Here is a 22,156-nt window from a genome sequence, read left to right as displayed (position 1 = left end):
AGAGAGAAAGCCCGAACGGTGAGACTTTGTACTGATATGCCCACCCCTCGAACACAAAGCGGAGAAACCACTTGTGTCGGGGAAGTATGGAGACATGAAAGTACGAGTCCTTCAGGTTGAAGGCTGCAAACCAATCCTATGGGCGGATGCATTAAAATATGCTCCTCTGCGTAAACATTTTGAACAGCATTCTGTGAATGTGAATTCTGTGAATTCTCGACTCAGTACGCAGATCTAGGATCGGACGCAACCCGCCACTCTTCTTGGGTACAATGAAGTAAGGGCTGTAAAGCCCCGACTTTATCTCGGCTGGAGGGACCGGCTCGATCGCGTCCTTCGCCAATAGGACAGCAATCTTCCGCACGCAGTACGTGCGCATCGGCAGCCTTCACCGTGGTGAAGCCTGAATATTTGGGAGGTAGCCGGGCAAATTGAATGTATAACCGAGACGGATCGTGCGTAAAAGTCAATGCGACGGGCTGGGAAGCTCTTCCCAGGCCCCCAGATACCGAGTGAGAGGAAATTAACGGCACGATGTGAACCCGTGGCGAGCGGAGACGGGGAACTCAACGGCGCGTGCTCTTTGGCCGCATTGTGAGATGTTGTGTGTAATGAAACACTCACCCAAAACCGCTGATGGATGCGGAGCAAAGGGGGCTCCCTTGTAGATGTCCCGCTCGATACATCCGCTGGCGAATGAGGAAGAGGAGAACGTAGGGTTTTGAGCCCGTCCGAAACTCCTATATGCCTCCGGGAACCTGGAGAAAGAAGAGGAATTTGCTCTTTGAGGTTAGTGGGTGCCGATTGAAGTCGGCGGAACACAAAACGAAACCAAGGATTCCCCACCCGGCCCTCCTCCGGGGTGGGGGGGAGTGATGTTTTCACCATCTCCTGACGAGCGATCATCTCCATCTTCAGGTCGCCCGACTCAGAGCCGCTAAGTTTCATTTTCCACCTCTGTAGCGGGCTGAGTGGGCGGGTGAACAGCTTAAGACAGGTTCCTCAGAGCTGCCGAGACGAAGGAACGAAAAAGCCGTAGCAGGACACCCTCGGCGAAAAGCAAACCAATATACTGACGTAACGGAGGGGGCAGCTAGGCTCCGACGTGGCATGAAGCCTCAGTCTGCTCTAAAGCGGCCAATCATTGTTGGACACTCTCAGCCGCGTCGCCGAAATGGCTGGTCTAAAAAGGAACATTAGGGCGATTATTAACGACCTACTTAATGCCCGCAAGACACAACCAGAGATGGCATTCCTGGACCACCGGGGGGTGGGCATAGCACGTCCGGCGGCCTGTGGGGTGAACCCAGTCGCTCGTAGCGCCAGGTCAGAGCCACACAGGATTCTTTAGTTGCCGGACCGTGGCCTCGCCTGTGCAGATCCTTCAGTGCCGTAGCCTGGCGGACCTGCATCACGCCATGGCGCGCACGGCAGAGGCCGCCTCTCACAAGCCCGTGGGTCTGTGAGGGGAGGGAGGCTGGTCTCTTGGAGCAGCATAACCCTTAGCGGCCCCGCCGTCAGGAGAGGTGAGAGGTGAAGGCTGAACGGTCGGTTCCAGGAGGAAAACGAGTTTTCCACGACCGTGTCAACCAACATGCACTCCGGGAAGAAAGGCACAGAAGGTTGGGGCTGTTCTTGCAGTCCTGAAGTGCCAATCATCTAGGCGGGACGGTGCGGGTGGGGGAGGAGCTCTCCGCTCCACACAGACCGTCTCCGCGCTCCCGAGCGTACATGGCCGCCACTCGGGGTCGAGCACGGGAGCCCCTACCCAACCCGAAGGCGGGAGAGGGTCCGAGTCGGCGACCGAATAGACGACCCCCTCTCCGATGCTGTGACAGACATAGAATCCCCGTGAGGACTGAAAGAGGACGAGAGCACGTAGAACACGCGCCACCCGTCTCTAACGGCACCTCTGGCTGTGGATGGGGGTGCTGAGAGTCACTGGACGAACCAGCTAACCGATTCAGCACCGTTTATATGGAGATAAGATTTCCGGACTTTTACCACCGCACCTTTAACGGGGCTCCGCAACGGAAAAAAGGGGGTGACGTTCCCGGAGGTACGAAACCCGTCTCCGCCATCCAAGAGGTTCACGCTCTCTTAGGAGTATGAACCCTCCATGAACGCCACCTCAGCATGCACTCTTGCGCATGAGAGAGGACGATCGTGGCCACCTGGGGACCCATACATTTGCCGCATCCAGAAACACGGACGGAAAGACATCTTTAAAAAGACGCTCCCGCCTCAGTGCAAGTGAAATGCTGTCTTTAAAAAGACGCAGAACACCGCAATACTCTTTTAGAGGAAACACTCTTTTAATGTGCTGATGTTGATGAAGCACACAGGGGAACGGCTACGCACACACTCAACTAAGAGTGAGAAAAAAGTCAAAAAATTAAAAAGAGAGGTGGAACACCCGCGAGCCTCCGCTGAAATGCCTTGCCCAACCAAATCAAACATGCAGAGTTCTCCAAAGAGCAGAGAGTAGCTTCTTGTGAGCAGTCAGTCTGCCAGCTTTCAAAGCTAAAAAGCTGATTTGATAACTGCACCTGCCGCTCATTAAATACCTGTGCGGCGGGGCGGCGCCGGCAGATGCAATTATCTGCATGCCAAGTTCATTGGCGTTTTAAAGGTTTCTCGAAGCAGATAGGTCACCCGCGAAGCGGTTCCCAATTCGTCGGTCACGACGTGACGTCGTAGTGACCGACTGAAAGGGAACTGTGTGTTCAGTGTAGAGGGCAGCACAATGAGTTAGCGCGCATCATTGTTGCCTCACAGCAAAAAGGTCTCTGGTTTAAGTCAGACAAAGACTTTGTTTATGAGACCTTTCTGTGTACACTCCCACAGTCCAAAACATGTAGATTAGTTAAATTTGGATATACTAAATTACTCTTTACCCAACTTAGTCACTAGTTGAGTAAACATAGAAATTTGCTTATTACCTAATCAGTTTAAGTTGGTTCAACTTTTTTGGTGTAAGTTGACATTGAGTTAGGCGAACTACATCATCCAAGAGTCAGTGTTGTGTGTAACGCGTTACAAAGTTAGAAAAAAGTAGTGTAACGCGTTACTACTGAAAATTTGGTAACGTAACGTAGTTCATTTTCCAATTCAGCGCAACGTTACTTTTGGTTAGATTTGACAGCGACACTGCCATCTGCGCGTTTGCGCAATAGTCACAAGGTCCACACACATGACAGAGGCTGGTATCAGTCTGCAAAGAAATCATGGCAAGCAAGAAGCAGCTGACGCTAACTTTTGAGGGATGGAGGCATCTTAATTTTAATCAATGTTTTATCAACCAATTGCCTGATTTTAATAAATAAGAAATAAATTAAAGAAAACGATTCAGCTTCATATTTATGTTTAAATGAAATATTTTTTTTAAACATAAATATAAAACTAAATCGTTTTCTTTTATTTATTTCTTATTTATTAAATTCAAGAAATTGGTTGATAAAACATTGATTGAAATTAAGATACAAGTAATACAAAACGAAATTCACTTTAGAGAAAGGTTTCTACGAAAACAAACTTAATAAAGTGGTAAAAATCATGTCTACCCACTCCGTTTGAAGTGAATTTCGTTTTGTATTAATTGTATCTTAGCATAGTATCTCGGAAGATCGTTCTTGTTAAATAGCTCTGTGGCTATACTGCACTGAAGCGGCAGTTTAAAATATAAACCCAGAATTCAGCGAACGTCAAGAACAAGAAAACGGAAACAACCATCAGACAGAGACGCGGAATTTACATAATGTTACACAGACCATGTTTAAATTTCAATGTTTCTGCACAGAAATACCAACTTGTTCACTTTGTTTGGTATTAATAAGCTGCGCATTGGAGTGCTGGCCGCGGTGCTGAAGACGCGCTCGGACGGAGTACTGGTGGCAGCACAGATATTTACGTGCAACCTATTGGAAACTATTATTCGTTATTATATAATTATTATTCGTTATTTTACTTTATTACTTTCACTTAAGAAGAGTTCTGCACTTTTTATTTCAATATTTCTCTTTAAATAAATACTATTTTGTACTTAAATCTATAATTTCATTATTTTACTAACCCAACTAACTCATCTGGGCTTTCCGATAGGTTGCACGTAAGGGGAAAAGTATAGCTTTCTTCCCCTTGAGAAGAGTTCTGCACTTTTAAACTTAAAAAATTTGTTATTTTACTAACCTAACTAATGACTCCTCCACTTTCCAATAGATTGCAAGTAGATATCTGTGTATATGTGCCAATACGCGTCTTCAGCACCGCGGGGAGCAGCCAGCACTCCAATGTGCAGCTTATTAATACCAAACAAAGTGGGTATTTCTGTCCAGAAACAGTGAAATTTATACATGGTCCGTGTAACGTAATTTAAATCCCGCGTCTTGGCCTTATTGTTTTTTCTTGTTCTTGACGTTTGCTGAATTCTGGGTTTATATTTTAAACTGCCGCTCCAGTGCAGTATAGCCACAAAGCTATTTAACAATGAGCACAATCTCCCGACTCCCGAGACACTACAACATGCTACTAATAATTCATTAATAAGAGCTGTTTTCTTGTACACAATTAAATATTTTAAGTTAAATGTACAGTGTTAAAACATGTAAAAAAGACAAGATTTTAACAATGTCAAGATAAAATGCCTGAGTAACAGGGTATTGTGTGTATGTGTTCGTGTGTTTGTGTGTGTTTCCAAAATATTTTCAAAATACAGGCAACATAAAAGTAACGTAAAAGTAACGAGTGTTGTGGCAAAAAGTCTTAGCTTGAATCTTCATAAGAAAAATACTCAGGAGACAAAGGTTCCAGGTGCCAAACAAAAATTACTTTATTCGCTCGAGCCAACAAAGTGAGACAATCAATACCCCTCAAAGAGGTGCTCAAAGATCATCTGCCCTCCCAACATCTGACTCCATTTTTATACAGTAAGATCAAACACTTCTTATCTGAGATGACGTATATTCTTCTCATTGGTCTCGGTCTGCCACAGTTAATTTTATTTGTTTGATGTAGCAAACGTGCAGCTGCATCCTGCCTCATATCTAAAATGATATATTCTGCTTATTGGTTTTCATGGCCTTGGCCTAGCTTGCACAGATACCTTATTGTTAATGTAGCGAAGTACAGCTGGACGAATTCTCTAATCTAAAATGACGTACTCTTGTTTATCAATTGTTTCGACCTTGCTTCTCAAGATAATTGTGGCGAGAACAATCGGGGTATAGTCGCAGGATCGCACCTGGACTCTTTTAATTAGGAAACGAAAGTTAACTGAGAAAACAAAAGTTTAACTGGGTGTCTTATAGCCTTGTGTAGAAAAAACAGGCCTTAGGCCTAATATAATATTAAAACAGTATATGATCAGTAATATACCCAATAGAAACTACCATACGAGTAACGTAAAAAGTTACTTTCCAAAGGCGGTAACTAAGTAAAGTAATGGATTACTTTTTTTAAAAGTAACGAGTAACGAGCAAACACTACTTTTTTAAAGTAACTTCCCCAACACTGCCAAGAGTTGAGTAAACTCAAAAAAGCTGTGCAGCAAGTTGCCTTGAAAATGTAAGTTAAGTCAAATTTTTGTTTTCTACAGTGTAGATTATCATACGAATATCTTGAGTCATTTAAACCTACTACAATAGAGCTCTCTAAATTAGTAACGTCATCTAAATCATCGTCCTGTATATTAGACTCCGTTCCCACAAAATTACTAAAAGAGGTATTTCATGTAGTGTCCGACACGGTACTAAATATCTTTAACTCATCGCTAGAATTAGGATACGTTCCAACAGCTTTGAAACTAGCAGTTATTAGACCGCTCATTAAAAAACCAAACCTTGACCAGGGAGATCTTAATAACTTAAGACCAATCTCAAATCTACCTTTTCTTTCTAAAATATTAGAAAAATTAGTGGCAAGCGAATAATAATACATATGAAAAGTTCCAATCAGGATTCAGGCCTCACCATAGCACAGAAACAGCGCTGCTTAGAGTTACAAATTACCTTCTATTAACATCCGATCGTGGTGAAATCTCAATACTTATATTACTAGACCTTAGTGCAGCCTTTGACACAATAGATCACAGAATCCTACTTAATAGACTAGAAAACTATGTCACCTACAAAGCCTTAAATGGCCTAGCGCCCTCGTATATTAAAGAACTACTATCAGAATACAATCCACCACGTAAACTGCGATCACAAAATTCTGGTTACTTAATTATTCCTAGAATATCAAAAGTGTCTAAAGGTGGTAGATCCTTTTCCAACTTGGCCCCTAAGCTCTGGAATGACTTACCAAAAAATGTTCGAGCATCAGACACAGTCGAGCAATTTAAATCTAAACTTAAGATATTCTTCTTTAACAAAGCATTCACATAGAATGTCCAGTAAATGTACTTTTCCCGCAGCATTTATGTTGTCTAGAACAAAGCACTCACATACCTCATATGGGTAATTTACTCTTGCCGCAATAGTTAGCCTGTCTGGAACCGAGCTGAATTAAACCACTATAATGTATGAAACTTGCATTACATGCGAACGGCCCCTACGCTAATAGAATTCTGTTTTTGTCTCCCTGTCTCGTCCTCGACCCCGAGGACAATGAGACAAACAGACCCAGTTCCTGTTGCTGCAGTGTTTCCCATATGTTGATTTATTCGTGGCGCACCGCCACAGAATCAGCGCTGGCCGCCACAAATAGATTTTTCATGATCCCCATTTACATTTATATTTTACTGTTTAAAAACGTCTTAATTCATTGTTGCAAGCACCCAGCGCGCCCTCCCTTTCTATGTTGCATGGAGCGCGCGCCCCCTCTCTCTCTCTCTCTCTCTCTCACATGAGCGTGAAAAGGTGGCGGTGTTTCAATGTCCGTTCCTCCGTATACTTTCTTTTTCGCGTAAATGTCAACAGTCACAGATTTTACTGACAGAGAAGACGCCGATGACTTGACAAAAGGTTAGCATTAGTGTTTCCCACACACACCCGTTCTCTCCCTCTCTATAATGCGATATGCCTGTGCACGTGTTTTGTAGTAACTTTGTGTAACAGTTACTGTGTATTCTCTCATATTTCTGAATTTGCACCCAATTGTCTGCGCTATACGAGACAATAAAACTCGCATTTAAATAAAAAGAGGCTCATAACAAGACATTGATGAGAAGAGCAATGTAAATGTATGGTGATTTATATACCAGCTGTAAACATACACGTACGTTTCGTAATTTCCTGTTATTTTGCGGGTTTCTTTCAAATATAAAAGCGTTTACTTGTAGCATTTACTTGTATTCTAGGCGAAAAAAACAAGTCAGTGGCAAGTCAGTTCCTGAATAACACGACACAAACTTTAAAAAGTCAAACTCACTTCTCAGAGGCACAGACTGTTCCTGAAACTAACGTTCTCCCCAAACTGAAATTAAACACAGTGTTTCGAGTTTTTCTCGTCTGTGTCATGTTGATATCAAGAAGCAACGTGCACATGACGACGAGAGAGGTGACCTGCTGCGCAATCGAGTTACCCCTCCCACTTCTGAATGTTTTACTGAGATTTCTAATCCCGTCCGAATTGACCATCAATATTACAGATGTCCTGTGGTAAAATTACATTACGCCATCTACAACCGTAAAACTAATCCCATCCGAATAGGGCTATAGTCTGCTCATTTTATGTCTGACAACAGAACTGATAATATTTAAATAATAGCAATCAGTTGTGTTAAAATGCAATATAACGTGACAGATCAAAGAGTAGAAGTGAAACATATTTCAGGTGCCAACACTCGATCAAACCGGATCAAACGCAAACACGTGATGACGTCACATATATGCTAATTAGAGTGTGACGTCATCACCGCCACAAGTCTCTCAAAATCCTGTGGGAAACACTGTGTTGCTGTGAAGGTCATCGCACCACTGATCTACTGGCAGTCCTTCAACGTGATGCCCAGCCGATGCGCGACCAACGACCACCGGCTGAACCAGTTTAATCCGCTTACCCGCTTCCTATCCCTACCGTGTCTATATATTATAAATATTAATTTCTCCCTAGGGTTTTTGTCCTTCTAGGATTTTTTCCCATTGGGTTTTCTCCTAGGGGGTTTTTTAGTCCCAGGGAGAGTCAGCCAACTTTGGCTTAACTTAGCACTTTACTGTATATCTTACATTATTAATACGCTTGCTTACACAGTTTTTCCTTAGCCGCTATATTCTACTTCTTATACTATGTATTGATTTTCAGTGTTCTCCTCTACATCTACTCATGTAAAGCTGCTTTGCAACAATTAACAATTGTGAAAAGCACTATATAAATAAAATTGAATTGAAATGAAATTTCATCTGGCCCGCGAGAGCTTACAAATTATGTTAATTATGTGGCCTGCGAGAGTTTACATATTATTTTATTGTTATTATAAGTTTTATTTTTTGCAGGTTATTTCCTACATCGATTTTTTTAGCAGCCACCAAAATAAATTTTTGTCCCGCCAAACTCTTTTTGTAATATAATTACAGTGATAATGTTGATGATTGCATGAGAGAGAACGAGCAGTACCTCGCACGCACGCACTACTAGAGTGGCCGTGTCTTAATGCGAAGGCTGCAGCGTCCGGAGGTCGCATTTCCAGGCTGCATACGTCATCAAGACTGTCTTGTTTCAATATATTAACAATTATAAACTTAAATATTATTCTTCTTTTATAGTAAATAGTTGTAATATGCATATGGTGTGCAAATGTAATGGTTAGTTAACTTAAATAAACCAGCCTTGATGACGCTGCATATGCAACCTCCGCAGAAACAGACAGTATCTACTCGTTCTTTCTATCGCGCGCACGCTAACGCGCATCCAGCAAGAAAATGTTTTCTGTCTCGTTTACAGAAATGTTTCGCAATATCCAGCTGGGATTAGTTTAGAACGCGTCTATTCCCGCTAAATACGCGAACTTATACTCATCTGAACTGATTACTTTTAATAAACGATTGAAACTATTGATCTGTAGCCTACAACACTGAACTCATGAGACGTCAGTCAATCAGACCCTCAAAGCCAGGTAAAAAAATTACAGCTTTTTTGTAAAGAGGGCAAGAAATGACAAACGAGATTATGGGCCCTATCTTGCACCCAGCGCAATTGACTTTGTCAGTGACGCATGTATCATTCGTATTTTGCACCGGCGCACAGCGGGTTTTTCCCTCAACAGACGCACGTCGGCAAACTAGGGAATGAACTTGCGCTCCCTGGGCGGTTCAGCGCAAAAAGGAGGCGTGTTGCGGCGCAAACCATCCCTGATGCTATTTTGCAGTTTCAAAAAACAATTGCACCACTGATCAAAAAAAAAACTAGTCTAAAGTCAGTGGCGCGTTCCGCGTGGTTCATTATGCTATTTTAAGGGCGCATGCTTGACCATAATGTATAGCGTGCACAACGTGCACACACTTTGCTCATCTAATCTACACAGATGCAACAGTTATTTTTGCAAATCATAAATTGTTACAATAAAAAATATTAACACATGAGATAAGGGGAATCATAGTGGTGAGCATTGTGGTGATAGTTTATTTATTGTGGGGCTGCGTTAAAAAATTCTCATGCAAATAACGATTAAAATATTTTCATATTTGTTGTGTGACTGTATTACGTTTATTTTATGTAAATAATAATTAAAATGTTTTCATAAGAAACCTTAATGTATATGAACTTGATTTGTAAGTGTACTTTGGGGTTGGACATGCTTGCGTTTGTTGGGTCCGATTTCAAAGCCCCCAAACCCTTTCAGCAGTGAGGGTGGACGCAGCGATGTCCTCTGCTGGCGTCAGGTCCTGAGGCAGATCCACCTCCCGTTACACGGCGTGCCCGATTTATGCTGGCAAGCTTGGGATTCCCCCGTCTCCTGACATCATTGTAGCTCTTGGCGCAACGATGGGGATGCCAGCTGATGAGACAAATTTGGCTATTTCCTCTCACGCCTGTTTAACCTACGCTGATTTGGGCGGGTTTCTCCTATCCCCATACAAAACAACTTCTCTGTCTTTGACCCGCCATGGAACTTGCACCCTTGCGTTTGAAGGGAATGTTGGATTGCGTTCTGATTGGTTTATTTGACGTTACGCCCAAACCACACCTATGAATAATGAACCTACTTCAGACCAAACCCTAGTGATGGCGAAGTGAAGCTTTCTTGAAGCAGTGAAGCCTTCAACCCAATTGTATCGGAAAAAGGTTCATTACTCAAAGCTTTTCAAATCAGAGCTCAATGAGGACCTCTGCTGGTGAAAGTGCTGTTTCACAACATGTTCCACAACCAAATAACGTATTAATTGTAACAATATATTAAATACATGACCAAAGCATGTTCCATTTCATGCGAATGGTACTCCAAACAAAAATAACAAATTAAGGATAGACCTTGTCTCAAAAGTATAAAGTGTGAACCAATTAAAAAATATATCATGGTATTAAGTGGTGCAGAAAAGGCTTTTTACTACTATATATATATATCTCATAAACTCACTATACAGTAATTGATTCCGTGTAATGCAATACTCCAATGCAACCCATGAGGGCGTGCCGTGCATCGCACAATTTTAAACCTTTGAATCAGATAACGAAGCAGTCACGTGGGTGTGGGTGAAACAAAGCTTCGGACGTCATTAGTCACGTGATTTTGCCAGAACGAATCAAGCTTCGATACAAAGCTTCAATGAAAATCGGTTCGTTTTTTTTTATACACGCTTCGGAGCTTCGGTGTCACTGGTAACATCACTACCAAACCCTTATTGATTTGCGCTTGGCGCACAAGTTATTTCTCCCGCCGGGAAAATAGCAACAGCGCCCAAGATCCGCCCACAAAGTCACTTGCGTTTTGCGCTTCGCACTTGCATTTCAGATCGTTAAAATAGGGCCCTATATGTGTCTAATAAATGCATATTGTGTTGGAGATTGTAAAACTCTTTATTAGTATCTTAAAATGCCTCTCATTTTATTACCTGCACAATGAAGGATAACAGAATATTAGGAGTGTACTCACATACAACATGTGTTTTTGTCAACAGAAATATTTTTTAAATAATCTGTAGAATAGCTGTACTCTATACACTTAGCCATTATTTGCCTGGGCTTCTACTTTCAAAGCTAGGTATTAATTGAGTTATTAACAAAACCAATAGTAAGCAAATGCAGAGAAAAATATAGCTGCAAAGCAGCGATGCCGGGTCAAGCAAAAAAGGGCACAGAATGAAGTATCAGTAATGACTGTCATGATTTTAGATCTAAGTTTTCAGTAGATTAAGGCAAAAATGGCATTTTTTTTTAATCTCCTGAACACTAGTTGGCGCTGTGACGAAACTGTGCATGCACCCTCATGTCATGACTGCCATCAAAACTACTTTGGCGAAGATACAGCCTCAAATCCGTTTGTTCGCGCTCTACGTAAAATTTTATGACGCGGTATACGGAAACGGATTGGCGAATCGACAAGAATTCCATAACTTTTTGCCATGAGTGTCTCTAGATGCTACACACCCATTCTTCACGCAAATTGGACAAAAGCTCTAGGACGAGTTCAAAAAGTAGGTTTAACAAACTATTCAAAATATCGAAATAATTAACATAACGGAAATGACGTCATATGGTGCAATCGAATTGGCATGAGCCAAGGAATCAGAAGAAACAAGAATTGCGTTTCTATGACGTAAGGGTCAGCAGTTATAACCAAAAATGTAAGTGAAAATTTGGACTGTTGGTGGCGCTATTGGGTTGGACAGACACACCAAATTTGGTGTGGGGACTATTTGGAATGTCCTCTTTCAGTGTGCCAAATTTCATAACTTTCCTACAAAAAAGTTAAAATTCAAAATGGCCGACCCCCAAAATGGCCGACCAAAAATCATTTGGTATCGTTTGACTCGGCATGCCTCAAGGAATCTAACAATAGCACTTTTATAATTTTAGACTCAAGTTTGCAGTAGTTATAAGCAAAAATAGCCATTTTTCAAATCTCGTGAACACTAGGTGGCGCTGTGACGAAACTAGGCACGAATCCTCAGGTCATGACTGCCATCAAAACTACCAAGTGTCGTGTGAATACGTTTAACTTTGGCGAAGATACAGCCTCAAATCCGTTTTTTCGCATTCTACAAAATTCGTTGACGCGGTATACGGAAACGGATTAGCGAATCAACATAAGTTCCATTACTTTTTGCTCAGCCTGAATTAAATCTGCAAGCAGTGATGGAAGGGCCCTCGCACACATGACACCGCCACGCTGTGGCATAAGTATTAAAGGGAACAGTAGAAAATAGGCATTTAAGCATGTAAACATAGGTGAACCATTTAAAAGTGTAGTATAATGTGCCACAGTTCCTGTTGCTAATTACAAATGACAGTGAGGTAGCATCACGTAAGAGAGAGAGAGAGTGTGTGTGTGTGTGTGTGTGTGTGTGCGTGTGAGAGAGAGAGAGAGAGTGAGTGAGTGAGTGAGTGAGTGAGTGGGTGAGTGTGTGAGTGAGTGTGTGAGTGAGTGAGTGTGTGAGTGAGTGTGTGAGTGAGTGTGTGAGTGAGTGTGTGAGACTATATGTAAATATTGGCACGTAGATGTGTTCAGTCCAGGACTCTTAATGATCATGTAAAATGTAGGGCAGATCTGACATTGAATAATCATTGTAAACATGTCACTTCTTGTTGCCAGCTGGTGGTGCTATGGCCATAAGTGACTATTGGCATGTAAATGTGTTCAGTCCAGGACTCCTGTCAATCATGCGAAGTTTGGGACAGATCTGACATTGCATAATCATTGTAAACATGTCACTTCCTGTTGCCAACTGGTGGCGCTATGACCATAAGTGACTATTGGCATGTAAATGTGTTCAGTCCAGGACTCTTGTCAATTAAGTAAAATTTGGGACAGATCTGATATTGCATAATCATTGTAAACATGTCACTTTCTGTTGCCAGCTGGTGGCGCTATAACCATAAGTGACTATTGACATGTAGATGTGTTCAGGTCAGGACTCTTAGCAATCATGTAAAGTTTGGGACAGATCGGACACTGTATGCCTGAGTTTCAGCAACCTGTTTCATAGTGAAACATCAAATTTGGCAGGCCGGAACAGACACAAATTTTAACATAGAATCAAATCCTTCGCAATTTAGCATCACAAAGGCCTTAAGATGAGACTCACCAAATATGATGATGATCCGACGAAAACTGTAGAAGGAGTTAGTTAAAGTATGACTGCTGGAAATGAGAAAAACTGAGCCAAAATCTGAGAAATAATTAAAAATAGCTGACTTCCTGTTTGGTTTAGGGCGTTACTCCAAGATACTTTTTTGTAGGGCTTGTAATAATAAATGAGCATACTGAAATTCGTACATGTACATTAAACACAGTCCAAGGGCTGCTTCATTGAATATTTGAAAGTGGCGCTGAAACATGCCCCTTCAAGTTGCCAGCTGGTGGCGCTATGACTTTAAATGAAAATGGGTATGTAGATGTGTTCAGGTCAGGACTCTTAGCAATGATGTGAAATTTGGGACAAATCAGACACTGTATGGCTGAGTTCCAGCAACTTCCTTTTTCATGTGAAAACATCAAATTTGTCGGGCCAGAACCGACACAAATTTTCACGTAGAGTCAAATGCGTCGCAATTTAGCATCACAGATGCCTTAAGATGACACTCACCAAATATGAAGATGATCCGACGAAAACTGTAGGAGGAGTTAGATAAAGTATGACTCCTGGAAATGACAAAAACTGCGCCCAAATCACAAAAATAACTCTGAATAGCTAACTTCCTGTTTGGTTTACGGCTTCGCTCCAAGATACTTTTTTGTAGGTCTTGTCATGCTACAGAAGCGTACCGAATTTCGTAATTGAACGTCAAACACAGTCCGAGGGTTGCTTCGTTGAAAATTTGTAGGTGGCGCTATAGAGCTATTTTCCGACGCCTAATTCCAAAGCATTGTAAATTTTCACCACTCTTGACATCTGTGTAAAGTTTCATGAGTTTTCGAGCATGTTTAGGTCCTCTAAAGTCCGCTGAATTCAGAGAAAAATAATAACTCCTTGAAGAACAATAGGGTCCTCACACCCCGGTGTGCTCGGGCCCTAACGAGATGCGATGTGCATGATTATGCAGTTAGGCTACCGGTAAGTGAGTGAGGAAGAAAGCATTCTTATATTAACACTTTTATGAACAAAATATCGCACACGTTGTTACACATTACGATTCAGGGACACTGTTTTCCACGGCAATCCCATGTTAACATGAAGAGTTGCAAACTTGTTACTGTATAGTGTATGTAGTTTAAACAGGCTGCTCAGAAAATTATAAAGCACGAACAATAAAATAATTGCTTACTACAGTAGTAAGCTTTTTTTGTTTGCGTTATTTTTGCAATGGCTGTTAAATAAGTATAATGTGTTATACTGGAGTGCTGGAGTAGATTGGGAAGAAATCTGATGGTTCAGTATTTTACTTGCCCATTCAGAATTTTTACTGACATCACAAAAAAGTAAAATATAAAAATACAAATAAAATAGGCCTAATCTATATTTGTTGTTTCTGACATGTGTAACCCTAATAAATATGAGACCTAAGATTAAAGGTGTCAATGAATGCATTGAAATAATCTGTTAAATTGTTCTTTGATATTTACACAGAAGGTCTGTAACTTTTTTAAGTGCAAAAATTATCCAAAAACGTTTTTACATCTCCATTTACAGCCCTAGGATTTGTCATTTGAATGAAATGGTCTATTTTTGCCCTATTTGAAAGGCTCATGAATAATAATGTTGAGCTCTGCTCTGAGGCTCATGCCATAAGCTCGCATTAGTAAACAGACCTTATAATTTGAGCCCGTATCAGACGTACATAAAGATTTTGAAGAACAACTAATTGTTAAACTAATAGGACTTCAGCTAAACCCTAGCATATAGCATTAATTGGCAGCGCTAACTCAGCAGTCACAACTTTATTTTTAGCATTTTAACAACTTTGTAATTAATTTAATCTGTAATTAAATGTTGGGGCGTACATCTCGACTGTGACGTCACAGTTGTGTTATGTTGAGATTGTTCTGTTTTCTGTTTTTGTCTTTTGTGAGCCCTGGGTTTATATAAAAATAAGGAAGCAAAAGCGTTTGAGGCTTATGATATGTCATTACCATGTACAGAGCTCTTATTATTCATCTATGCCTAGGTAAATACAGTTTTTATTCTATGGAACCTTTAACATAATGACATTATTTGCGTCCCCACCAATGTCAAAATCAAAACTACGCCCCTGGATTGAAGTGAGGTGCAGATGAGCAATAAAATCTGATCACGTATTCCGTTATCCTTGCTGGTCATGGTTGGGTAGCAACGGAGGACGCCCAGCCTCTCACGCGCTTAGGAATGAAAAAGAATCGCATTGACGCATGTTTAACACGCGTTTAGACGCGACATGTGAGCGGCCCTTTAAAAGTTTACATCAATAATTAAACAAATATAAAACTAAGTAAATTAAAATCTTTCTGCGGGGCACATGCATAACAGCACACAACTCCAGCTTAATTCAAAGAGTGACGATGGCGGATAGAGGAAAACGTTCAAAAGTGTGGTTATACTTCACAAGAGTTGATGCAGACAACGCTCGTTGTCATACAGGTAACTTCAACAAGATGTTTGCATGTAAGGGCGGAAACACAAGCGATATCTGTCAAAGCATCTTTCTAAAGTGCATCCTACGTGCAGTCAGAAACTGTCCCAATTCAAGGGCTGCGACCTTCTAAGCATGCAACCTTACCGAGCACTTGGTCTTTCAAGGTGGCAGCCTCAGAAGTCCGCGAAGAAAACTGAAATGAGACGGTCTAAACCTCGGAGGACCTATAATTTGCGTCACCTGCTGCACGCGCCCACCACGCCTGTCAGGCATGTATTCTAAAATCATGTTGAATCAACGTTGTTCACCTCATTTAATATAAATGTACCATCTCCCTAATTGGTTTGCTTACCTTACGTTAAAATTCTGTTGATTTCTTTTGGGAGAAATGACGTTATGCATTTAACATATTTTCTACTTGTTTTAAAATCCTAAATAAAGAAAAATCAGTATGTAAACATTTATTTGGCTAAATGCTCAGCACTTCAAGAATACCGTTAAAGTACCGGACCGTTAAGCAGTATCGGTAAGAGTAGTAATACCATTAAAACCTTAACGATACTCATCCCTAGTGACCGCTGACTCATGAATCAAGGTGGTAGGTTGAAGGGGACTGATTATTATTACCAGTTCGTTAATTCAAATGTAGCCGCGCTGTATGCGCGCTCATAAAGGAAGTGACACACTCGTTTTTTCCAAGCCATCCGTGCTGAAAGTGCCTCCGAGTGTAATTTGCAAGTTTTGCCTGCGCCGGAGTCCAGACCTGCCCTCAAGCCGGAATACTTTAAGCCCTGCATTTTTTAGCAGCCATCAGCCTTTATTCCCAGACAGTGAGAATTATACTAAATCTTACAAGACTTTTACTAAAACTACACATAACAAAATGCCCTGGCCTATTTTTGGGTCATGATTTTAACAATTTTGCCTTTTCAACATATTGTTATATGACATAATTCTCTTGATTGTTTAAATATCTATATATTTTAACATATATAAAACTTACCGTATCGCCCAATGCAAAGGAGTAGAATTCAGGTCACCACCTAGTTGGTCCACAATGGCACCTTTAGATATATAGTATCTATGAAGCAAAGCACAACATTCTCAAACAAAACAACTGTAATGCATATTAGGGTGAGTTAAAATATTAAACTTCAGTAATATGTAAACTGTATGTTTTTAAGTTATATAAAGCCAAACTAAATCAGATTATTTTCCATGTATCAAACAAATCTTACTTGACAATATCTGCTCGATTATTGATGGCGGCCCAGTGGAGCAGAGTAACATTCTCTTTGTCAGGTTGCCGGACATCATAACCAGATTCTATTAGTTCTTTACATCTCTCAAGAGCGCCAAACCTACAATTTTAAAGAAAATTTAGTTTAAAGTGCTTAACTTATAGTCTAGCTTATTGTGGTAGATTGGATCTGGATCTGAGTTTTTATTTCTAAATTATTTGTTCTCATTATGGAATAATTTGAGCAATAAAAACTAAGCATCCAAGTGAGACAACAGAAATCCAGATATTCTAACAGAACACTGCTATCCTGTATTTGAACTCCAAAAATTGTATCTGGTCCTATACAATAAAATATGAATGTATATGACTAAAGCCCTTTTCACACAGACATTCCGTAAAATACACGTAAAAGGCATCCTGGATTTTTCCGGAATCCTTCGATTTTTTGTTCATTCACACTGCCATGATTACCCGGCATCTGATGGTCTCGGGAAGACATGTGACCTTTTGAAAGTCCTGCCCTCTCTCATAGCAGCATCTGAAGTTTGCATATTTTTTATTATTTCTCTCTACAGAAATCACTGTTTATGTTAAGATTATAAAGGAGCACGTGACACGCCATTCTAAATCTGGTGAATGATCTCAGCTTCTGAGTGGATATTTGACAAGCTCCCTAATATCTGCTTTAATACAGATTTCAGACATTTCTCATTGTGATTGTTTATATGCATTTAAGTTAAAACCCGCATTATGAGGAGCTGAACGATATATCTTTTTGGGTTGACGCGCGGGCATCTTCGTTTATTAGCTCAAGTGAGCACGTGACGCGATATTTTTTTTATGCTGCTGAATGATCTCCGTTTCAACGCAGTAAGTTACCTGATATCTGCTTCAGTCCAGTTTGCTGGCATTTCCCGTCGTGAATGTTGTAAATCCCTAATTTTAAAGAGTTGAACCAACTTCATGTTGCCATGACACGCGCGTCCTCACTATGGCACGTGCATCATTGTTTATGCGTCTCATTTATAATTTCCTGAAAACTGCTTCAATCTAGTTTGCAACATTTCTCGTGATGGATGTCTATATGCATGTTATCTCTCGTTTTAAGGAGCTGAACCATAACTTTTGTTGTGATGACACTACGACACGCCCATTACGGCATTCGTTCAGCTTCTTGTTCACACAGAGGGTTTCCGTATATCTGACTAGGTCCTCTTACCGGCAACGATCTTAGAAGAGTAACGGGACGAGTTTGTGTTCACACAGACGCTTGTCTGGCAATTTTACGGGTATTTTCTGGGACCAAAGGTCTGTGTGAATGAGGTTTAACTGACAACTTTACAGTAAGAAATGGTCCTGTTTTTGTCATTTAACACTGGTTCTGTTCCTTTAAACAACACTATTAATATCCTGTGCTTGCCTGGAAAAGGTCATATTCATAAGTGTAAAGTTACAGCCTCAAAACCTAATTTTATTGCATTTTGCTCCCAATTAAAAAGATTAACTGAATCCCTATATAAATTAAAGCAAAACAAAAAGCAGTAAAATCATACCAGATTTTAAATAAGGTTTTGAATAACCTGTAAATTGAGATAAAATCTTTAGATGAACTTTCCTACCCCCTACTTGAGTAAAATATACACACATATGAGAAAGATCTTCAGTTATTTCTAGACAATGAGGAAGAGTAAAGAAGCGTTCATCTTTAACGTTACTTCAGAAGAACAATGAAAGACCGACTGAAGACAATAATATTCTTAAAGTCAGTCATTTACGGTATCCTCATTTATATATTTGATACCATGTAATATGTTTATGGCTTGTGCAGATTAGCCTGCATGCAACCTCAGCACTGCAAACTGCACGCTTCAGATTGAGAAAGCATTGTTTACAAACGAGGACACGTGTACTAGTGTAATGGCGGATAACTCTCTACATGCCGTGCAGTTTAGACACAGTAACGTTAATTCACTATCATGTATCCTTCATAGCAACGTTCAGTAAGGCTGCACTACAGGATATTTTAAGTGTGTGTTGTAATATGATTCCATACATTGCGCTTTACACGAGACACCTTTTTTTTATAAGCGCCACATTGTTTACGCGTGAGGAGACGGGAGTACTCGCGCACATGGGAAATGCCATATGCGGATTGTTTTTAAAGTTCATACGTGCTTACAGAAACACACGCATTAAAACATTGTTAAATACAGTAGCTATAAACAACCAGTCGATGGGCATCTGAAAACACATTTTTATATAACTAAGCACTGCAGATGTAACTCAGAGATGTTCTGAATGTAGTTTATGTACAGTTGATCTGTATTTAGTGCTATCAGTGATATTTACCCATCAGTTATGTAAGCTTATGTGGTAGTTCTGTGGACAATATATGCTAACAGCTGTTTACTGTATAAATTCTTCGCAGGTCTGCATCACTCTCATCCGTACAAAACCATGAAGTGGAAAGACATATTCACCCTTTTTGGACCATTTACAAATTGACAAATCCTTCTTGGCGTTTATTGGCTGCAACACTTTGTTTTGTTTCGTGGTGCAGGTTTGGCCACTGTGTTTATATTGAAGTTTGTAGAGTCTGGGCTGTCTACACAGAGATCGCGTTTTTTACAGTTTGATCAGCGGACAGGCAGCAAGCAGATAGTGAGGAGATGTTTGCTGTATGTAACAAAAAAATGTTATGGTCTAAAACGCGTGAATTCGCTTAGAGCGCCTTTAAAGTTATATGGTAACATGAGCCACATGAAGTTTTGTGTATCAGTTTCTTAGCATTTCTTAGAGAAAAATACTTGCCAGTCATGTGATGTTTACTTGTATCTTCAGGAACTGTTTTACAAACTGACAAAAATTATTCTGCTAAATGTATGTGTATAAAAATGTACATTTGATAATTATTTTTTAGATTTCATTGTACACTAATTTTGTTATTACACTGCCTTCAAATTATTATGCACATGCCATGTGTGTTTATTTTTACAATAGAGTCAGTACGTTTAGAAATTTTATTTTACCCTCAACACTTATATGATAGTGTGGATGTTATTCTTTTTAAATGAAATTAAAACGTTAAAAGATACTGAAAAAAATACTTTTTTTTGATACTGAAAAATATGCTGTTCCAAATTATTAAGCAGGTTGTAGTTTTCCTACAATATGGGTATGAAAAAAGATCTTTCTAAAGACAAAAAGTGTGCATTATGTAAAAAAGGAAATCACTTCCTATAACCATTTATATTTGGTGAATCTAAACAGAAATTATTGAACTGTTGTATGATTTGAGTGATTCACAGTACAGAAAGATTTAACTATATAAAGGCTTTTAAAAATATTTGTTAAAGGAAAATATTAGGAAAAGGCAGAAGCAAACATGTATGTAAACCTGCTGATGTCTCTGGAATCCCAAGAACCCCTATTCTTAATACAGAATCCTTTAGTGCATAAAGCTGCATCTCTACCCCTCCCTCAAACCAAAACTTGCCAAAATAAAAATAATAGCTATGAGTGCAGAATACAAGACTATTTTCACACAGTTTTATTCATTGTCATGCCATAATACACTGAATAGTATAGATAATTGCCATTCTGGATTGTTGGAGAATAGCCACTGTATTCAAACAAGACTGTAACATTAGGGAGAGATGCCAGAGTAATAATTTGGGCTGGAATATTGGGAAGTGAGATGGTAGGTACCTTTAGGGTCCCTGAGGGTGTCAAAAGGACATCTAGAAGATATGCAGAGTTCCTAAAAGGATGTTTTTTCACAGTGGGATATAAAGAGAATCATGTCTTCTGAAATAAATGTGCTTTTATGGAGGATAATACACCATCCCATGCTGCAAAAAGAATAACTTATTATATTAATTCATATGGGCATAAAATAAGAAAGAAATCAAGGTATTACCACCATCATCCTCCGATCTTAGTCCTATTTAAGAGCCTGTGAAGCATCATTATATGAAAAATCTGTGAGGTGGACAGCACTATAATTCGAAACATCAACTTAGGGATGCAATACTAGTGTCTTCAAGTGAAATAAAGACAAAACCTATACAGTATTTGTATACTTACAAGTTTAATGAATGGGAGATTTAAAGTCATGTCAAACAAATGCTCATATATTATTATGTAACTTGTGTAAATACATTATTTGTTTTATATTGTTTTTGGACAGTGTTTGTTTTGTGTCCATGCAGCACATTTGACAGATATCTGTTTTTGGATCATTATAATCCATTATATTATTATAAATTTGGTTAAAGTGCATTCTGTATAATAATTTCGAACAGCACATTTTGCATATTTTTCAAAATATTAAAGTATCTTTTGACATATTTATTTCATTTAAATAGAATAACATAAACTCTGTCATATAACTGTTAAGGGTAAAATAAAATTTGTAAACTTACTGACTGTATTGGAAAAATAAACAAACATGGCATGTGCATAAATTTTGGAACTGCAGGTTTTGGAACAAAAGTCTCCTCAAATTTATTCTAGCACAACGCACTGAGGCATTAGGGGGTTGGTTCTTTATCTCCAGGTGTAAATCACATCAATATTTATGACCATTGACCCTCCCTTGCATATTGCATTTACACAAGAAAAAGTGTCTTACAAAAGTTAAAGCAATTTATTGTTTCATGTGAATAAGTGGGTAAAATGGTCGCCGGATGCCTTTGTTATGATAACTGGGGATTTCAATCATTGTGCAATACAGACCAGTGGCTCACATTATTATTAACATGTTAAATGCAACACCAGGGGGGATACAATCCTTGACCATTGCTACACAAATGTCAAGGATGCGTATGTGTCTCGGAAACTGCCAGGTGTTGCTATGCCCCAAATATATTCCTTTGGTACAAAGACTGAAAACAAGAACAGTCACTGTTAAAAAGATGACAAATGACATGATTGCAGACCTGCCAACCTTGGATTTTTTTTGAGTAGCAACTTACTGCAGCGGCACGGCGCGAGGTCAGGCACATTTGCTGATCCGTAGTGATTGAGTTCACATGAGCCCTTTTCACACAGACATTCCGTAAAATACACGCTAGCTTAGCTTAGCACAAATGTCTTACATTGAAAAACAGTATACATTGAAAAAAAAGAGAGATGTGGGAATCAGGGTCAGAGGCCATCAGCTAACGTCTGTCTGGATGTGCGCGAGACGGACCGCGTCATCTTGCACGGACACACGCGCGTCTCCGTTCAGCTTCCAAACACGCATACAAATATTTTCTCATACAA

General features: G+C 40.0%; 1 protein-coding gene across 2 annotated transcripts in view; it reads right to left on the bottom strand.

The window, feature by feature from the left end:
- The window catches only part of LOC135764855 (putative palmitoyltransferase ZDHHC13), a 316,314-nt gene that overhangs the window by 221,088 nt on the left and 73,070 nt on the right, over nucleotides 1-22,156 (bottom strand). For both annotated transcript variants that reach the window (XM_073811960.1, XM_065275546.1), the window contains exons 3-4: nucleotides 16,884-17,006; nucleotides 16,649-16,726 (exon numbers count right to left, since the gene is read on the bottom strand). In XM_073811960.1, coding sequence (XP_073668061.1) covers nucleotides 16,649-16,726; nucleotides 16,884-17,006 — 201 coding nt within the window. The remainder of the gene's footprint in view (nucleotides 1-16,648; nucleotides 16,727-16,883; nucleotides 17,007-22,156) is intronic.

The sequence above is a fragment of the Paramisgurnus dabryanus genome, chromosome 2 (genome assembly GCF_030506205.2).
Source record: "Paramisgurnus dabryanus chromosome 2, PD_genome_1.1, whole genome shotgun sequence".
Lineage (NCBI taxonomy): Eukaryota > Metazoa > Chordata > Actinopteri > Cypriniformes > Cobitidae > Paramisgurnus > Paramisgurnus dabryanus.
The sequence above is the reverse complement of the archived record's forward strand: the minus strand, read 5'-3'. Positions and strand labels throughout refer to the sequence as shown.